The 19,258-nt window shown below is 34.8% G+C and overlaps 1 protein-coding gene across 2 annotated transcripts; it reads left to right on the top strand.

Annotated features, from left to right (window-relative positions):
- The first annotated feature begins 1,684 nt into the window (after positions 1–1,684).
- On the top strand, positions 1,685–9,944 carry LOC149890467 (uncharacterized). Of its 2 annotated transcripts, XM_090081424.1 has the most exons (5): positions 1,685–1,756; positions 5,664–8,699; positions 8,956–9,021; positions 9,283–9,339; positions 9,497–9,944. In XM_090081424.1, the coding sequence occupies exons 2-5, from the start codon at positions 5,693–5,695 to the stop codon at positions 9,814–9,816; spliced, it is 3,450 nt and encodes a 1,149-aa protein (XP_089937550.1). In that variant the 5' UTR covers positions 1,685–1,756; positions 5,664–5,692; the 3' UTR covers positions 9,817–9,944. The 2 variants fall into 2 exon arrangements, 1 of the variants encoding a protein (XP_089937550.1); XR_016450623.1 differs by lacking the exons at positions 1,685–1,756; positions 9,497–9,944 and having other exon boundaries at positions 5,693–8,699; positions 8,956–9,122; positions 9,294–9,339.
- Positions 9,945–19,258: the final 9,314 nt, after the last annotated feature.

A 19,258-nucleotide genomic window follows, 5' to 3' on the forward strand; every position in this document is an offset into this window, starting at 1 on the left:
AAAACACAAACAAAAACAAAAACAAAAACAAAAACGTGAGTCGACTGATTTCGCTCAACTGCCTTAGACGAGAAGTCATAAACGTTTGCTTGTGCCAGCAAATTGCAAATTAAGTTGTAAATGAACTGCACCGCAAAAGCTTAACCACAGTTTATTAAGCATATTAAGCCTTTGCTGACATGTTAGGACATTTTAAGCCTTTGCTATTATCATGAGGCTTTTGCTCCACGAGCCAAAAAAGTACGCTAGAGTTGACAAACTGCATCGCGGTCGAAAAGTGTAATTACGCCAACACTTTTATCCGTTTTAAGCATTTCGTTTTCGCACGAACAACAATTAAAGCAGCTCGTTGAGCTTAACGACGTTCGTGTATTTTTTTTCGAAGCCAAAACTTCGGCTATAAGTAGAATGAAGAGGCACTTCGAAAAACAACAAAGCTGTTCGCAGTCGATAGCAACGAGCGACAACATCTCTGCGAGTCTGGCATCAAGGTAAACATTTTTTTTTACATTTTCATTTGTTAGTGCCACTTTTGTGTACATTATGTATTCAAAAATTTCTTGCTGACGCTAGATTTTTCGTTTTCAATGAACAACAGTTGCAACCTCTAGTCGTTTGCTAAAACAGCTTGCTAGGACAACCAAATCAATCATATGTTGTGAAAATTTCTTTTTGTTCAACTGACTAAGGAAGATCGAGCGAACGCTTTTTTTTTTATAACTTGTTTGTATCATATTGCTATTAAGAAAACAGCGTTGTGTATACTAAACGTGACATAATTGGCAATTATCCGTAACTAAAAATAAGATAGAAATTACAAACTTGATACCATATTTTAATTACTGTAACAAAACTAGACGTCATCGCGTGAGAAAATAAATGTTTATGACACATAACCTATTTTTTTGTTTTTTTTTTTCTTCTCTTTTTTCCTTTTAATCTCTTTTCTTTCGTCCAAAAAGCGTTTTGATTTTTGCCTCGCCACAAGCGATGAAATCGATAAAAAAACCTGCTCGGACATTCTCAATTCTCAACAACAAAAGCAATCAAAGTTCTAGCTCTCGAGCACGTGCGCCAACAGGTTGATGAAACCGTTCAAATATGCTCGATCGCTAGAATTTAAAAAAAGAAACAAGCCAGAAACAAACCAAAATAAAAAAAAGCCAAAAACAAAAATGGACATCTTTAGAACGCTTAAATTTTATAAAATATTTTCCTCTGCGTTTTTAACCAGCTAAACTGTCGTAAAGTTTTTTCGGTGCAGTTCATTTAAAAAACTTAGTTTTCAACTTTTAAACGTTTTAGACTTCTCGTTTAAGGCAGTCGAAAGAAATGAGTCGACTCACTCTCTCTCTCCCTTTTCGGTTTTGTTTTTGTTTACTTGTTTTTGTTTTTTCTTCGTTTGCCTTCGTTTGCCTTTGTTTGCTTTTGGAAAAGTTGTCGCCATGCGAGACTTAGTTTTTTTTTGGCTCAATTTGTGATTAAGTGAAGTTCTAGTCTTGAAAGTGTGCAAAGTGTGGGCCAATCTGGTGGCTGGAGTGATGACACGTGAATGCTGGAAATTCCAGACTTTGAGCGGATTCAGCGTACATAGAAAGAAAAAGTAACATTCACGTGGGTCTCTCCTAAGCTTGCCATTGGTCGGTCTGCTGGCCTTAAGTACCCCCCCCCCCCCCTCAACGTCACGTTTGCTCAACTTTCTCGGTCTTTGGCGCCCAAAGAAAGCTCGAGGAAGGATAAAAATGGCGAGGTTTCGGTACAGCGTTTTCTGTTTTTCCTATTTGTTTTTGTTTGTTTGTTTGTTTGTTTCGTTTGTTTGTTTATTTATTTAATCGTTTTTTTGTTTGTTTCGTTCGTTTGTTTGTTTGTTTCGTTTGCTTCGTTTGTTTCGTGATGTTTTGTTTTCCCTTCTTGATGGCACAAAACAGAAGCAAACAAGACTTTCGGTTATGTTCGGTTATATTCGGTTCAATAAAAGTTTGTTGGTTTCTGCACAACAACAACAACAAAAGTCCCTCTGTCCCTCAAAAGCAGTTTCTCCTCTGTCCAAAAGAAGAGCTTCTTTGTAATCGATCTTGTCTGAATGCAGCTCTCCTTTTGCCTATAGGTTTTTATTCCAACCCTTTTGTTGTTGTTAGTGCCATGTTGTTGTTATTGTTATACTCTGTAAAAGCAGTTGTTGCTGTTGTACTTGTTTGTTGTTTCTAAAGACACTGTTGTTGCTGCTGTTTGCGCTGTTAGTAATCACCCACTTGGCTTGTATTTTTGTTTTTTGTTTTTTGTTTTATTTATAAACACTCTCTGAGTAAGTTTTTATGCTTGCAATGAGTGTTTGTTAATGTTCACCCACTTTGCTTGTTTATAATCTATTTTATTTTATCAACACTCTCTGAGTCAGTGATGGTGTTGCTGTTGTTTTTGTTAGAGCTGCAATGAGTGTTTGTTAATGTTCACACACTTTGCTTGTTTTGTTTTTATTTCTTTATTTTATCAACACCCTTTGAGCCAGTGATGCTGTTGCTGTTGTTTTTGTTATAGCTGCAATGAGTGTTGTTAATGTTCACCCACTTTGCTTGTTTTGTTTTTTTTAATTTATTTATTTTACCAACACCCTTTGAGCCAGTGATGCTGTTGCTGTTGTTTTTGTTATAGCTGCAATGAGTGTTGTTAATGTTCACCCACTTTGCTTGTTTTGTTTTTATTAATTTTTTTATTTTACCAACACCCTTTGAGCCAGTGATGCTGTTGCTGTTGTTTTTGTTATAGCTGCAATGAGTGTTTGTTAATGTTCACCCACTTTGCTTGTTTTGTTTTTATTTATTTTTTTATTTTACCAACACCCTTTGAGCCAGTGATGCTGTTGCTGTTGTTTTTGTTATAGCTGCAATGAGTGTTGTTAATGTTCACCCACTTTGCTTGTTTTGTTTTTATTAATTTTTTTATTTTACCAACACCCTTTGAGCCAGTGATGCTGTTGCTGTTGTTTTTGTTATAGCTGCAATGAGTGTTGTTAATGTTCACCCACTTTGCTTGTTTTGTTTTTATTAATTTTTTTATTTTACCAACACCCTTTGAGCCAGTGATGCTGTTGCTGTTGTTTTTGTTATAGCTGCAATGAGTGTTTGTTAATGTTCACCCACTTTGCTTGTTTTGTTTGTGTTTTTGTTTTTGTTTATCAATACCCTTTGAGTCAGTGATGCTGTTTCTGTTGTCGTTGTTATAGTTGCAATGAGTCTTATTAATGTTCACCCACTTTGCTTGTTTTGTTTGTGTTTTTGTTTGTTTTTTTTTCATCAACACCCTCCTAGTCAGTGATAGTGTTGCTGTTGTTTTTGTTATAGTTGCAATGAGTCTTAATAATATTCACCCACTTTGCTTGTTTTGTTTGTGTTTTTGTTAGCTTTTTTTTCATCAACACCCTCTGAGTCAGTGATAGTGTTGCTGTTGTCGTTGTTATAGTTGCAATGAGTCTTATTAATGTTCACCCACTTTGCTTGTTTTGTTTGTGTTTTTGTTTGTTTTTTTTTCATCAACACCCTCCTAGTCAGTGATAGTGTTGCTGTTGTTTTTGTTATAGTTGCAATGAGTCTTAATAATATTCACCCACTTTGCTTGTTTTGTTTGTGTTTTTGTTAGCTTTTTTTTCATCAACACCCTCTGAGTCAGTGATAGTGTTGCTGTTGTCGTTGTTATAGTTGCAATGAGTCTTATTAATGTTCACCCACTTTGCTTGCTTTGTTTGTGTTTTTGTTAGCTTTTTTTTCATCAACACCCTCTGAGTCAGTGATAGTGTTGCTGTTGTCGTTGTTATAGTTGCAATGAGTCTTATTAATGTTCACCCACTTTGCTTGTTTTGTTTGTGTTTTTGTTTGTTTTTTTTTCATCAACACCCTCCTAGTCAGTGATAGTGTTGCTGTTGTTTTTGTTATAGTTGCAATGAGTCTTAATAATATTCACCCACTTTGCTTGTTTTGTTTGTGTTTTTGTTAGCTTTTTTTTCATCAACACCCTCTGAGTCAGTGATAGTGTTGCTGTTGTCGTTGTTATAGTTGCAATGAGTCTTATTAATGTTCACCCACTTTGCTTGCTTTGTTTGTGTTTTTGTTAGCTTTTTTTTCATCAACACCCTCTGAGTCAGTGATAGTGTTGCTGTTGTCGTTGTTATAGTTGCAATGAGTCTTATTAATGTTCACCCACTTTGCTTGTTTTGTTTGTGTTTTTGTTTGTTTTTTTTTCATCAACACCCTCCTAGTCAGTGATAGTGTTGCTGTTGTTTTTGTTATAGTTGCAATGAGTCTTAATAATATTCACCCACTTTGCTTGTTTTGTTTGTGTTTTTGTTAGCTTTTTTTTCATCAACACCCTCTGAGTCAGTGATAGTGTTGCTGTTGTCGTTGTTATAGTTGCAATGAGTCTTATTAATGTTCACCCACTTTGCTTGCTTTGTTTGTGTTTTTGTTTTTGTTTATTAACACCCATTGAGTCAGTGATGCTGTTGCTGTTGTTGTTATTATAGTTGCAATGAGTGTTTGTTAATGCTCACCGACTTGGCTTGCTTTGTTTGTTTTTTGTTTTTTGTTTTATCAAAACCTTGTGAGTCAGTGATGCTGCTTTTGTTATTTTACTTGTAATTAGAGTTGTTACTGTTCAGCCGCTTTGGTTGTTTTTTAATCTATCTTATTTTATCACCACTCTCTGATTCGGTGATGATGTTGCTGATGCTGTTGTTGTTGTTTTACTTGCAATGATAGTTGTTACTGTTCAGCAACTTTGCTTTTATTCGTTTTTGTTTGTGTGTTTGTTAGTTGTTTTTTTTTTATCAATATCCTCTGAGTCAGTGATGCTGTTGCTGATGCTGCTGTTGCTGTAGTTGGTTTTTATGCTTGCAATGAGAGTTGTTACTGTTCACCCACTTTGCTTGTTTATAATCTATTTTATTTTGTTAACACTCTCTGAGTCAGTGATGTTGTTGTTGTTATTATGCTTGCAATGAGAGTTGTTACTGTTCACCCAGTTTGCTTGTTTTGTTTTTTTATTTGTTTTGTTTTTTTTTCTTTTTTGTTTTTGTTTTGTTTGTTTTTTTTATCAATACCCTCTGATTAAGTGATGCTGTTGCTGTTGTTATACATGCAATGGTTGTTGTTACTGTTCAGCCACTTTGCTTGTTTTTTTTAATCTGTTTTGTTTTTTCAACACTCTCTGAGTCAGTGATGCTGATGCTGTTGTTGTTATTATGCTTGCAATGAGAGTTGTTACTGTTGTAGTTATGTCTGTCATTTGTCCTTGTTAGCAAGTTCTATTTGCCCTCTCTTGCCTTTTTTCAACACAGTTTCTTTCTTTGAGTCATATGGTTGCGAGATCCTCTCAAACTCCATCTCTTTATTTATTTGTTTCTTTTTTTTTTCTCATTCTCCTTCTCATAATAGCAATCACTGTTGCCACCATGCATGTAATGCTAGTTGCTCTCGTTCTTCTTCTTTTGCTAGTGCAAGCTTTGTTTCTTCTTGTTGCTCTCTTTACTTTCTTCTTGCTCTTTTGCAGAGGACTCGAAAAAACACAGCTCTTCGCTGTAGTTGTGTTTCTCATCAATCCACGCAACATTCCAGGATTGGATACAGGCAGAAGAAAAAAAACTCTCACTAACTGTTTTCTTTTTTTTTTAGCTTAAACCGTTGCAAACAAACACCTGAACATGTCTTCTTCACAAGAAAACAACTCTGTTGTTGCTTCTTCTCCAAACTCTAAAGCAAAAAAAAAGAAAAGAAAGCAGTCACAAGAACAGAGAGACTTAAAGCTCAAAAACAAAGTCAGGGCCGCATTAGTTGCAGCGTGTGGCTCCGTAAACAGGGTTGTACCTTTCTATGGTACCAAGAAGAGGTACGCTGTTAGCTGTCCGATGCCTTTGTGCAAACATTCGTCCACAAGCATTAAAAGACACTTGACTAAAAAAGATCATTCTTGGACTTTGGATGAAGCTTCCATCTTTTACTCTGCAATGGTCAGGAAGTTTCAGCATGCTCGTCTCGAACGCAAGTCCGGCTGTCCAAAACCTTACCCCTGTTTGCAATGTTGGAAGTATTACGACCGACTGGACATACACTTGAAAGAGACTCATTTCTACGATTCCAAGATGATCAAACAAAAGATTGCAGAGGCAAAGCGATACGACAACGAGAAGCTCTATGTCCCTCAATTTATTCGACCTGCCTTCTTTGGTATTAAGCCAGTAGCTGAACAAGCGTCTGCATCAGGCTCTGCATCCTCTGCTCCTGGGCCTTCCTCCTCTTTTTCTTCTCCGGTTCTTTCCTCTGATCCTCTTTTAAGCTTGCCCTCACCAGTTGCTGGTTCGTCCGAGGCTCCTTCTGCAAACCAATGCACCTCTGTAGAAAACAAAGAGCTGAACACCGAATCCGTCCTTGACTCTGATTTCGATTCCTTAGAGCACTTGGTTTCCAGCTCCTATGTCTTGACCGAAGAAAAGAGACTCTTGTTTCAGCTGGACAAAGATGCTTTTCACTTTTATTACCAGTCAGCAGATGAGCTCTTCAGAGACTTTGAAAAGTGGCTTGTGGTAGCCAACAACAACACTTGGTCACAAGCAAAAATCTACAAAAATGCAGTTGTGGAAATATTGACTTGTTGTGACAGCACGTTGACGCTGCACCCAAACGCCCTCACCAATTCCAATGTTTTGGAGGATAGATACTTCTCCTTGCACTTTAAGAAAATTCAGCTCAATTCCAAGCTGAGTGAACTTGACCAAACAAAAGCCATGTCTTGTCACACGTTGTACAACCGCCTCGTCTCCCTTTGTCTCCTGTTTCGTTTCAGTGAAGCCAGAAACGTCTATTTCGGACTTTCTCATGAGGCCATCCGACGTTTGCGCTGCAAGGTGGATGAGTTGCGAAAAGTGCTGAGGCCCTTTCGTTCTTTGAGGAGGAGCCTTGTGAAAAGAAGAAAAAGCATCAACATCATCAATGTCAGTTTGCTGACCGAATATGGCAAGTCTGCATACGTAAGAGACTTAGTGGAATCGATTAGAAAGGCGTCTCTTCCGCTGACTAGAGACAATGCTGTGTCTCTACGAAACCATCTTCTGCTCTCTGTCACTGTAATTAACAGTTTAAGAAAATCTAACATTGCTCTTTTAAACATTAGAGACTACATGGCTGCTGAGAAGAGTGAGTGTGGATATTGCATTGTGCAAGAGCGCTACAAAACAGCATACAAGTACGGAGCCAAAAACATTCTAGTGCCGAACGACTTGAAAGTGTTGATCGATATTTATTTGCTGAGATACAGAGACCTTCTTGTCAACGACTCTCACTACATGGCTGCAGACACCAAGACTGTTTTGGAGTTGAGCGACTGCTACAGGCCCCTTTTTCCTTCGGTGAGAGCCAACAAAGACGAAGGTGTGACACTAGGTGCAACTAGAGTGCCTGTTTACCAGATGGGTTCCTCTGCTATCACCTCTAGCCTGACGTCCTGCTTCAGAAAAAGCCAAGTAAACATTCCCATGAAGCGTCTTACTCCCACTTGCATTCGCGGTTCGATAGCCACTTACTTTGCCAACAACAGCAAAGAAGATCGCGAGCGGTTTGCTACACTCTACATGAAGCACAGCAGACACACAATGGATAGCTTTTATGTGTCCCAGTGGAACGCTGCAGAGGAGTTGCGCTTTGCCCTGGGCATCGGACAGTCCTTCGGAGTCATAGAGTCTTTGACTGTTGAAAAGTCTGAGAGACCACCAAAGGAGGAGAAGGATGTGATGGACTGGCTCCGAACTAATGCAGAGGAGTACGGTTTTCATGATGTTGAGGACATTTTTGAGGAAGATTCAGACTCCGGTTCTGACTCTGAAGAATGTGCTGCTACTTTCGGTTGTACCACAGTGGTTCCATTTTCTCCAGCTGTAGAAAACAATGCTCCTTTAGAGGACAGCAACGAACATGTTGTAGATTTCTTGTGTGAACCTAGCTCAACTCCTGTTTCGTCTGTTCCTTCTGAACAAACAATCGCTGGTCCAGTTCTTGAACTATCCTCTGCTCTTGCACAACTAGTTCCTAATGAACAAGCTGTTTGTATGGATGTAGATCAGACTCTAGCTGTTCCTGTTGGCACAGCTTGTTCTCCTCTTGCATTAACATTATTTCCTGATGAACCGGATTTTATTGAACACCATGCACAACTTTCTCCAGTTTACTTTAGTGAGCAAGTGGTTGCCAAACCTGTTTCTGCTGCTCCTGCTGAACAAGTTGCTTTCAGTCCTTCAAAAGAGGTTTTTTCTGTTCTGCTGGAAACAGTGTCTAATGTTGCTTCACAGCAAGATAATCTTATGGCTGTCACACGTGTTTTCCATGCTCCTCCTGAAGCTGCTCTTCTTGAACCTGCTCTTCTTGAACCTGCTCTTCTTGAACCTGCTCTTCTTGAACCTGCTCATAAGCAAGTGGTTGCCAAACCTGTTCATGTTGCTCCTTCTCTGCAAGTTGTTTTTAATCCTTCAAAAGAGGTCTTTTCTGTTCCTCTGGCTCCTAATCTTGTTGCTCGTCAGCAAACGATGGCCAAACCCAGTTTGTTTCTTTCAGCTGTTCCAGTCCAACAGGCTGGTACTGTTCTTGAAAAACAGCCCTCACCTGGTGCTGTTCAATCTGTTGGTAGTCTATTTAGCCAAAGTCTTGCTTGTACATCCAGAGGTAAATTCTTTTTGATTTTTGATTTTTATGCAAATCTCAACACGCTTTCAAAAAATAAAAATGCCCAAATTAACTCCTTGCCCTATTGTTATTGTTAAAGCTGTAAAAAAAAAAAAAAAAAAGAAAAACAATAAAAAAAACAAAAAAAAAACAAAAAAAACAACACAGAAGTGTGTATGTATTTGTTGCAGGACTAATTCTGTGATTGCTTAAATGTTTACACAAGTGAATGATACTAAAACTGATTATGTTTTAGAAGTAAAAGATCCAAGAAGAAAAAAAATCAAGTTGGAAATGCCATCTTTTACTCAAGAACACATCGGTAATGTAAAACCTAATTTATACAAACATATATAAACACAAACCTCTTCTTGCACAATTTCAGATGGTTAACTGTTAATAAAAACTTGCCATCATTGCTAAGTGCACTTTTAGAAAGTTGTGTCTACCCGATTTCTAATGATGAAGTTAGAAACTTCACCGTTAGAAATCATGCACAGCTTGTTATTATCTCTAACACTTAGAAACTGTTGATGGTTTTTTTATGAATTAGAAAAATGAACATGGTTTTATTTTATTTCAGGATCAACTCAGCCAAGAACAAAGGAAAACAAAGCAGAAGTTAGCCAATGCCAATTAGGTAATCTTTCAAAAACCAGTTGTTGCTATCAGTGCAAACAATAAGGTCAACAAAAAAAAACAAATAAAAAAACAAAATTAATCTTGTCATGCTTCAGAACCAAATGAATATTCGATTTAATCTCTTTGTGTTATGACTTGAGTTTGTAAAATTTTAGATGAAATAGTTGAAAAGCTGAATGCTTGCCCTGGCCACAACGAATGGTTCAACACCAGAAGTTTTCCACGATGTGCAGCTTTGGTGTTGGCATACATCTTGCAAGACGTGTTTACAGATGTAAGCTCAAGTTGCTCGTACAAAGATTACCTTGGCATCTTGGCAAATCATAGCAGTGACAAGCTCATTCATGTCTTGCAAAAGTACTCCTACCGAAGCCATATTAAAGACAAAATTAAAAACATGAAGCTAAAAATTCAAAAAGAGGGTAGTTTAGAAAAGTTTGTTCAATATGGCAATATAGTGAGACCATTTATGTAGTTTAGAAAAGTTTGTTCAGTTTGGCAATAAAGATGGGCCTTTTGTGTAGTTTGTTTTCTCTATGCTTTTGCAAATATATTTATCTGTTTCGCTAAATACATAATAAACAAGAAGTTCTGTTAAACTGTTCTCACATTTCTTATTTAAAGATAGTTCAAACTTTTTTTATCTTTAAAAAAAAAAAAAAGTCGTTTTGTTATTCTGTTAACACTTTTAATAGAGTTGCATTTAGAATTATTTCTGATGTTTTTAAGAGTTTGTTAAAAAGCAAATTAATATTTTCTGTGATGTTAAACTGCATAAGTGAAATTTAAAAAAGGAAAACTGCTCCAACCATTTTTCGGAAAAAGAAATCAAAAAGTTCCTTATTTTAAAAGATCTAGACATCCATTTCTTCTTCAGCAAAATAGCGAGGCTTTTTTTATGAACTCTTACTCTCTATTTTTTCATATATTTACACAAAGGATTTTATTTAGTTCAATGTAAACATACATAGAAGTATATTATGTTTTTTTTTTGTTTTTTTTTTTTTTATGGTGTCTAACTTTTGTTTCACTTCTATTTTATTTTACGTTTATCTTGTATTTTATCATGCCTTATTGGTTTTTGCGTTTTGTGATGTCAAGCTGCGTAAGCTAAACTTAAAAGAGGAAAACTACGCTAACTTTTCTTTGAAAAAATATTCAAAAAGTACCTTAAAAGAGAAAGCACACGAATTTAAAAAGTTGTATCTTGCCATCCAATTCTTCTTCTGCAAAGTAGTGAGGCTTTTGCTCTCTAACTTATCTCTATTTACGCAAAGGGTTTTATTTCAATGTAAACACGTATAAAAGAATACTTTGTTAAAAATAATGTTAAAGGAGTTGCGTAAAAAAAACGTCTGAATAAACTTTCTTTACAAAAAAAAACAACTAAGAAACAAGCGCGCCTAAGAAAAACCAGATCGCGATTCACTAAGTCAATAGACGAAAGAAACAAACTTTAAAAAGTCTTTCTAGACAACAAATTCTATTTTTGGCAATGCAGTTTTTGTATTTATGCAACCTATCTTTTGTTTCACTTCTACTTTATTTTACGTTTACCTTGTATTTTGTCTTGCCTTTTTGCGTTTTGTGATGTCAAGCTACATAATCTAAACTTAAAAGAGGAAAACTAGGCTAGTAGAATATTATGTTGTTGGTTTTATATGCAGCCTAACTTTAGTTTCATCTATATTTTGTTTTGCGTTTATCTTATATTTTATCTTGTCTTTTTGAGTTTTGTGTTTTGTGATGTCAAGCTACATAAGCTAAACTTTAAAGAGGAAAACTACGCTAACCTTTTTTTGAAAAACTATTCAAAAACTACCTTTAACAAAGTAGCGGGGCTTTTTATGCACTTTTACTCTCTAACATACCTATATTTGCGCAGAGGATTTTATTTAACTCAATGTAAACATACGTAGAAAAATATTGTTACCCGTTTATTTTATGCAGCCTAACTTTAGCTTCATCTGTATTTTATTTTACGTTTATCTTATATTTTATTTTGTCTTTTTGAGTTTTGTGCTTTGTGATGTCAAGCTACATAAGCTAATGTTAAAAGAGGAAAACTACGCTAACCTTTTTTTGAAAAACTATTCAAAAACAACCTTTAACAAAGTAGCGAGGCTTTTTATGCACTTTTACTCTCTAACATACCTATATTTGCGCAGAGGATTTTATATAACTCAATGTAAACATACATAGAAAAATATTGTTACCCGTTTATTTCATGCAGCCTAACTTTAGCTTCATCTACATTTTATTTTACGTTTATCTTATATTTTATTTTGTCTTTTTGAGTTTTGTGTTTTGTGATGTCAAGCTACATAAGCTAATGTTAAAAGAGGAAAGCTACGCTAACCTTTCTTTGAAAAACTGTTCAAAAACTACCTTAGACATAATCTAGATTTAAAAGAGGAAGACTACGCTATTTTTGCTTTGAAAAAACTTTCGAAAACTACCTTAATCGATAGAGATAGCACACGATTTTAAAATGTTGTATCTAGTCATGCACTTCTTTTACACCAAAGTAGCGAGGCTTTCTATGCACTTTTACTCTCTAACATAGCTATTTTTGCGCAAACGGTTTTATTTATTTCAATTTAAACATGCCTAGTAGATTATTATGTTGTTGGTTTTTTATGCAGCCTAACTTTAGTTTCATCTATATTTTATTTTGCGTTTATCTTATATTTTATCTTGTCTTTTTGAGTTTTATATTTTGTGATGTCAAGCTACATAAGCTAAACTTTAAAGAGGAAATTTACGCTAACCTGTCTTTGAAAAACTATTCAAAAACTACCTTTAACAAAGTAGCGAGGCTTTTTATGCCTTTTTACTCTCTAGCATACCTATATTTGCGCAGAGGGTTTTATTTAATTCAACTTAAACATACCTGTTAGATTATTATGTTGTTGGTTTTTTATGCAGTCTAACTTAAGCTACATCTATTTTTCATGTTACGTTTGTCTTATATTTTATTTTATGTTTTTGTGTTCTGTGATGTCAAGCTACATAAGCTAATGTTAAAAGAGGAAAGCTACGCTAACCTTTCTTTGAAAAACTATTCGAAATCTATTTTTGAGATAATCTAGATTTAAAAGAGGAACACTACGCTAATTTTGCTTTGAAAAAACTCTCGAAAACTACCTTATTCGATAGAGATAGCACACAAATTTAAAAAAGTGTATCTAGTCATCCACTTCTTCTACAGCAAAGTAGCGAGGCTTTCTATGCACTTTTACTCTCTAACATTATGCATTTTACTCTCTATTTTTGCGCAAAGGGTTTTATTTAATTCAATTTAAACATGCCTAGTAGATATTTTATGTTGTTGGTTTTTTATGCAGCCTAACTTTAGCTACATCTATTTGTCTTATATTTTATTTTATGTTTTTGTGTTCTGTGATGTCAAGCTACATAAGCTAATGTTAAAAGAGGAAAGCTACGCTAACTTTTCTTTGAAAAACTATTCAAAATCTACCTTTGAGATAATCTAGATTTAAAAGAGGAACACTACGCTAATTTTGCTTTGAAAAAACATTCGAAAACTACCTTATATTTTATCTTGCCTTTGTTAGTTTTGTGTTTTATTATGTCAAGCTTCATAATCTAATCTTAAAAGAGGAAAACTGCGCTAACTTTCCATTGAAAAAGTACTCAAAAAGGACCTAAATCGATATAGATAGCTCACGATTTTAAAAAGTTGCATATAGTCATCTTCTTCAGCAAAGTATCGAGGCTTTTTATGGATTTTTACTTTAACAAAGTTGCGAGGCTTTTAATGCTTTTTTACTAACATACCTATATTTGCGCAAAGGATTTTATATAATTCAATTTAAACATGCCTAGTAGATTATTATGTTGTTAGTTTTTTATGCAGCTTATCTTTAGTTTCATTTATATTATGTTTTAGGTTTATCTTATATTTTATCTTATCTTTTTGAGTTTTGTGTTTTGTGATGCCAAGAATTTTAAGCTAAACTTAAAAGAGGAATGCTACGCTAACCTTTCTTTGAAAATCTATTCATAAACTACCTTAGACAAAAGCTAGATTTAAAAGAGGAAAACTACGCTATTTTTGCTTTGAAAAAACTTTCGAAAACCACCTTAATCGATAGAGATAGCACACAATTTTAAAAAGTTGCATATAGTCATCCACTTCTTCTGCAGCAAAGTAGCGATGCTTTTTATGCACTTTTTCTCACTAGTTTGCTTATATTTACGCAAAGGAATTCATTTAATTCAATCCAAGCATATATAGAAGATTATTATGCTATGATTTTTTTTTTCTTTTATGCAGCCTAACAATTATTTCACCTATATTTTATTTTACGATTAACTTTTATCTTACTTTTCTTTTTTGAGTTTTGTGTTTTGTGATATCAAGCTACATAAACTAAACTTTAAAGAGGAAAACTACGCTAACCTTTCTTTGAAAAACTATTCAAAAACTACCTTTAACAAAGTAGCGAGGCTTTTTCTCTCTAACATACCTATATTTGCGCATAGGATTTTATTTAATTTAATGTAAACATACCTAGTAGATTATTATGTTGTTGGTTTTTTATGCAGTCTAACTTTAGCTTCATCTGTATTTTATTTTACGTTTATCTTATATTTTATTTTGTCTTTTTGAGCTTTGTGTTTTGTGATGTCAAGCTACATAAGCTAAACTTAAAAGAGGAAAGCTACGCTAACCTTTCTTTGAAAAACTATTCAAAAACTACCTTTAACAAAGTAGCGAGGCTTTTTCTCTCTAACATACCTATATTTGCGCATAGGATTTTATTTAATTTAATGTAAACATACCTAGTAGATTATTATGTTGTTGGTTTTTTATGCAGTCTAACTTTAGCTTCATCTGTATTTTATTTTACGTTTATCTTATATTTTATTTTGTCTTTTTGAGCTTTGTGTTTTGTGATGTCAAGCTACATAAGCTAAACTTAAAAGAGGAAAGCTACGCTAACCTTTCTTTGAAAAACTATTCAAAATCTACCTTTGAGATAATCTAAATTTAAAAGAGGAACACTGCGCTATTTTTGCTTTGAAAAAACTTTCGAAAACTACCTTATTCGATAGAGACAGCACACAAATTTAAAAGTTTGTATCTAGTCATCCACTTCTTCTACAGCAATGTAGCGAGGCTTTTTATGCACTTTTACTCTCTAACATACCTATATTTGCGCAAAGGATTTTATTTAACTCAATGTAAATATACATAGAAGAGTATTGTTACCCGTTTATTTTATGCAGCCTAACTTTAGTTTCATCTATATTTTATATTGCGTTTACCTTATATTTTGTCTTGCCTTTGTTACTTTTGTGTTTTGTTATGTCAAGCTTCATGATCCAATCTTAAAAGAGGAAAACTGCGCTAACTTCTCATTGAAAAAGTACTCAAAAAGGACCTAAATCGATATAGATAGCTCACGATTTTAAAAAGTTGCATATAGTCATCTTCTTCTTCAGCAAAGTATCGAGGCTTTTTATGGACTTTTAATCTCTTATTTACCCAAATTTGCGCAAAGGACTTTACTTAATTCAACTTAAACATGTCTAGTAGATTATTAAGTTGTTTGTTTTTTATGCAGCCTAACTTTAGTTTCATTTATATTTTATTTTACGTTTATCTGATATTTTATCTTGTCTTTTTGTGTGTTGTTTTGTCAAGCTACATAAGCTAAACTTAAAAGTGGAAAACTACGCTAACCTTTCTTTGAAAATCTATTCAAAAACTGCCTTAGACATAAGGTAGATTTAAAAGAGGAAGACTGCGCTATTTTTGCTTTAAAAAAACTTTCGAAAAATACCTTAATCCATCGAGGTAGTACACGAATTTACAAAGTTGTATCTAGTCATCCACATCTTCTATAGCAAAGTAGCGAGGCTTTTTATGCACTTTTGAGTTCTAATTTATCTCTGTTTACGCAAATGGTTTTTGTTTATTTCTGTGTAATGATATACAAAAGAGTATTTTGTTAAAGATTATGCTGCAGGAGCTGCGTAAAAAAACTCTGGTGACCTTTCCTTAAGAAAAAAGCAACTGAGAGGCATGTGCGCTTTAGAAAATTCAAATCGCGATTCTTCAAATTAAAAGACGAAAAGAACGAACTTTAAAAGCTCTTACTAGACGTTTGTGTTTATGATAGGCAATGCAGTTTTAGATTTTATGCAGCCTAACATTTGTTTCATCTATATCTTATTTTACGTTTATCTTATACTTTATCTTGCCTTTTTGAGTTTAGTATTTTGTGATGTCATGCTAAATAAGCTAAACTTTGCTAATTTTTATTTGAAAAAATATTCAAAAACTACCTGAATTATAAGCTAGATCTAAAAGAGGAAAACTGCGCTAACTTTTCTTTGAAAAAATATTTAAAAACTACCTTAAACATAAGCTAGATCTAAAAGAGGAAAACTACGCTAACTTTTCTTTGAAAAAATATTCAAAAACTACCTTAAACATGATTTAAATTTAAAAAAGGAAAACTACGCTAACATTTCTTTGAAAAAATATTTAAAAACTACCTTAAACATAAGCTAGATCTAAAAGAGGAAAACTACGCTAACTTTTCTTTGAAAAAATATTCAAAAACTACCTTAAACATAAGCTAGATCTGAAAGGGGAAAACTACGCTAACTTTTCTTTGAAAAAATATTCAAAAACTACCTTTAAACATGATTTAAATTTAAAAAAGGAAAACTACGCTAACATTTCTTTGAAAAAATATTCAAAAAGTACCTTAATCGAAAGAGATAGCACACGAATTTAAAAAGTTGCATCTAGTCATCCGTTTCTTCTTCATCATCAAAGTAGCACACGAATTTAAAAAGTTGCATCTAGTCATCCGTTTCTTCTTCATCAAAGTAGCGAGGCGTTTATGCACTTTTTATTCTCTAATTTATCTCTACTTACGCAAATGGCTTTTGTTTATTTCAATTTAAAAATTTTCAAAAGAGTATTTTGTTAAAGATTATGCTGCAGGAGCTGTGTAAAAAAACTCTGGTGACCTTTCCTTAAGAAAAAGCAACTAAAATAGATGTGCGCCGAAGAAAATCCAAATTGCGATTCACTAAATTAAAAGACAAAAACAACAAACTTTAAAAGTGAAACCATTTTTACAAGCGTATTTTGTAAAGATGAAATGTTCTTATTACATTCTAACGTTACGAAAAGGATTTTCTTCTGTTCAAATATTTATTACAATTTAAAGTGTTAAATAATGTTACAGAAACGACCTAAGACGCCTGTTATATTAATTTAAACGAACAAAATAGATAAAAAAAAAAGAAAAACTATCATTTAAAAAAAAAAGAAAAAAAGAAAAGAAATAGAAATTGAGGAAAAACAAAAATAAGAACTTCTAACAAAGAGCTTTTCTTTTTATTTTTCAGATTTTAGATGCTTAATTCCTTGGAATGAAAAGTTGAACTGATGACCCACTACTAAGGTTGTTCCTAGCCTTCCGTTCTCAAACTAGGCAATTCTGAGAGGCTGTTTGATTAAGTACCGTTGATAGTAGTATCGCACGTAAGAGACTTCTAAAACTCTGATTATTAATTCCTTGAATGAAGAGATGACTTCATACTCACTAACGAGGTTGTTCTTAGCCATCCGTTCTCAAACTATGCAAAACAGTGAAGTTGTTTGATTAAGTATCACAGTTTGCTGATTTGCACGTGCACCATTGCCGAAACTGTGATGCTTGGTTCCTTGATTGGATTGAAGAAGCTCATCACCATGCTTTTTACAAGCTGTCCGTTGTTATGTTTTGCAATTCAGTGGTTCTGTTTTGCAATTCATTTTCTGTTTGTTTAAGTACCATCGATGGTGGTGTCGTGCATGCAAACTTTCCGAAACTCTGATGCTTGTTTTTCTTGAATGGAGAGATGAGCTTATACTTTAGGTGACTTTTAAAACTGCAGTAATTAGTGCCTCGAATGGAAAAACGAACTCATTCATTACAGACCAAGGTTGTTCCTGGCCATCCGTTAACATATTAGGCAAAGGAGAAAGTTAGCTTTATTTGTCGTGCAGATTGTCCGCTTTGACGTAAAATGCGACAAATTTGCTGAACGCTCTGTTTGCGCCGCCCAAGAGTCATTCTGTTTCTGCGTTGCTAGCGTCTGTCGGCTAAATACAACTGTAGACTCCGCGCAAGCTTTTTCACCGCAAAAGTTGTACAGAGCCACACCGAAGGCTAAAATCGACTTTAAGGTCGAAGGTTAAAATCGACCCTAGAGCTTTGAAAACGACGTCACGAAATTTTCAAGTACATCATCGAAGAAAATTACGGCGGCCAGATGCGACTCTTAGTACTAACTCTTCTAATCTTAGTACGTTAAGCATTCCAGTCGAGAGATCAGACGTTTTTTCGTCACCTAAGAGACCGGCCGATCCGTTTGCGACGCTGCGGAAAGAAAGAAGATGGCAAACCACAGGGTTGTTACCGTAACAAACCTCCGTGAGTACCTCCATCTCGAATGGCTTTTGGGGAAACGTTCGTTTTAAACTCAAAGGGATGGTTGTTAAAGCTCACAAAAGCCTGGTTAACGATTTTCTAACGGCAGAGACCGTGTTTACAATGGATGCAGGCCGTTTGCCCGAGCCCAAAGCGCAAGACCTTTCGGAGAACTCCTCTAGGTCGATGCAACGAAACTACTAGACGCGTGCACCTAGCGGCACGTTACAACCGAAGGACGCCCCTCGTGGACACTAAACTCCTGCTTGATATCCTCGTCCCCAGGTTTCCAAACCGTAACCCCAACCCCCTCTAATCCTAACCCCCTTACCCTCTAACTCTCCCCCCTCAAAAAAACAAAAAACATAAAAAAGCAAACAAAACGAAAAAAAAACTTGCTTCCCTCCTCACTTTTAGCTCTAGGATGCAACACCTTTTTGCCGCCCTCCGCTAGAAGGGAGTAGGGAGTAACGAAAGCTTGACATCAAAGTAGCGTTTCGTATGAGATTTGTTTGCCAAAATTTGAGCGTTTTTAAAAAAGCCAAGACTTCGTCAGAGGGGTTTCTTCTTTTCTCCTAAAGCTATCGATCGATTAAAAAGCTCAAAGCAAAGAAATTCAAAACAAAATACAAAAACGGGAAGTTTTAGTTTCTGCACCACAAGCCAAGCACTAGTTCAAACTGGAGATAATAAAAGGAAATCGAATGATCTCACTTCTCAAACCACTGAGCTGCCATTGGTCGGCAGTCTCTCGTTTGGAGACCATTGAGCTGCCATTGGTTGGCTGTTTAATCGTTGCGATTGGTCGGCAGTTTTATCGTTGGAGACCATTGAGAGATATAAAAGGAATTTTTTTTTTGAGCACAACATTAAACGTTAAATCGTTAGATGTTGTTATAAAGGCACCATTAGAATGCGATGTCCTCAAATATTTTCCTCGATATTTTAATAAGTAAACAAAAACAAAACTAAGTCTTGCAACTGGCGAAAACTTTCAATAAGCAAACAAAGCAACAACTTTCCTTTCGAGTTTTTTACATTTTAAACAAAAGACAAACAAAGAAAAAAAAAAAACAAACAAAAACAAAAACAAAAACAAAAAAACAAAACAAAAACAAAACAGAAAAGGGAGAATGAGTGAGTCGACTGATTTCGCTCAACTGTCTTAAACGAGAAGTCATAAACGTTTGCTTGTGCCAGCAAGTTGCAAATTAAGTTGTAAATGAACTGCACCGCAAAAACTTAACCACAGTTTATTAAGCATATTAAGCCTTTGCTGACATGTTAAGACATTTTAAGCCTTTGCTATTATCATGAGGCTTTTGCTCCACGAGCCAAAAAAATACGCTAGAGTTGACAAACTGCATCGCGGTCGAAAAGTGTAATTACGCCAACACTTTAATCCGTTTTAAGCATTTCGTTTTCGCACGAACAACAATTAAAGCAGCTCGT

The sequence above is a fragment of the Hydra viridissima genome, unplaced genomic scaffold (assembly GCF_058129835.1).
Source record: "Hydra viridissima isolate aposymbiotic clone 2 unplaced genomic scaffold, HvirCarnegie_v1 scaffold_3, whole genome shotgun sequence".
NCBI classification, from domain to species: Eukaryota; Metazoa; Cnidaria; class Hydrozoa; order Anthoathecata; family Hydridae; genus Hydra; species Hydra viridissima.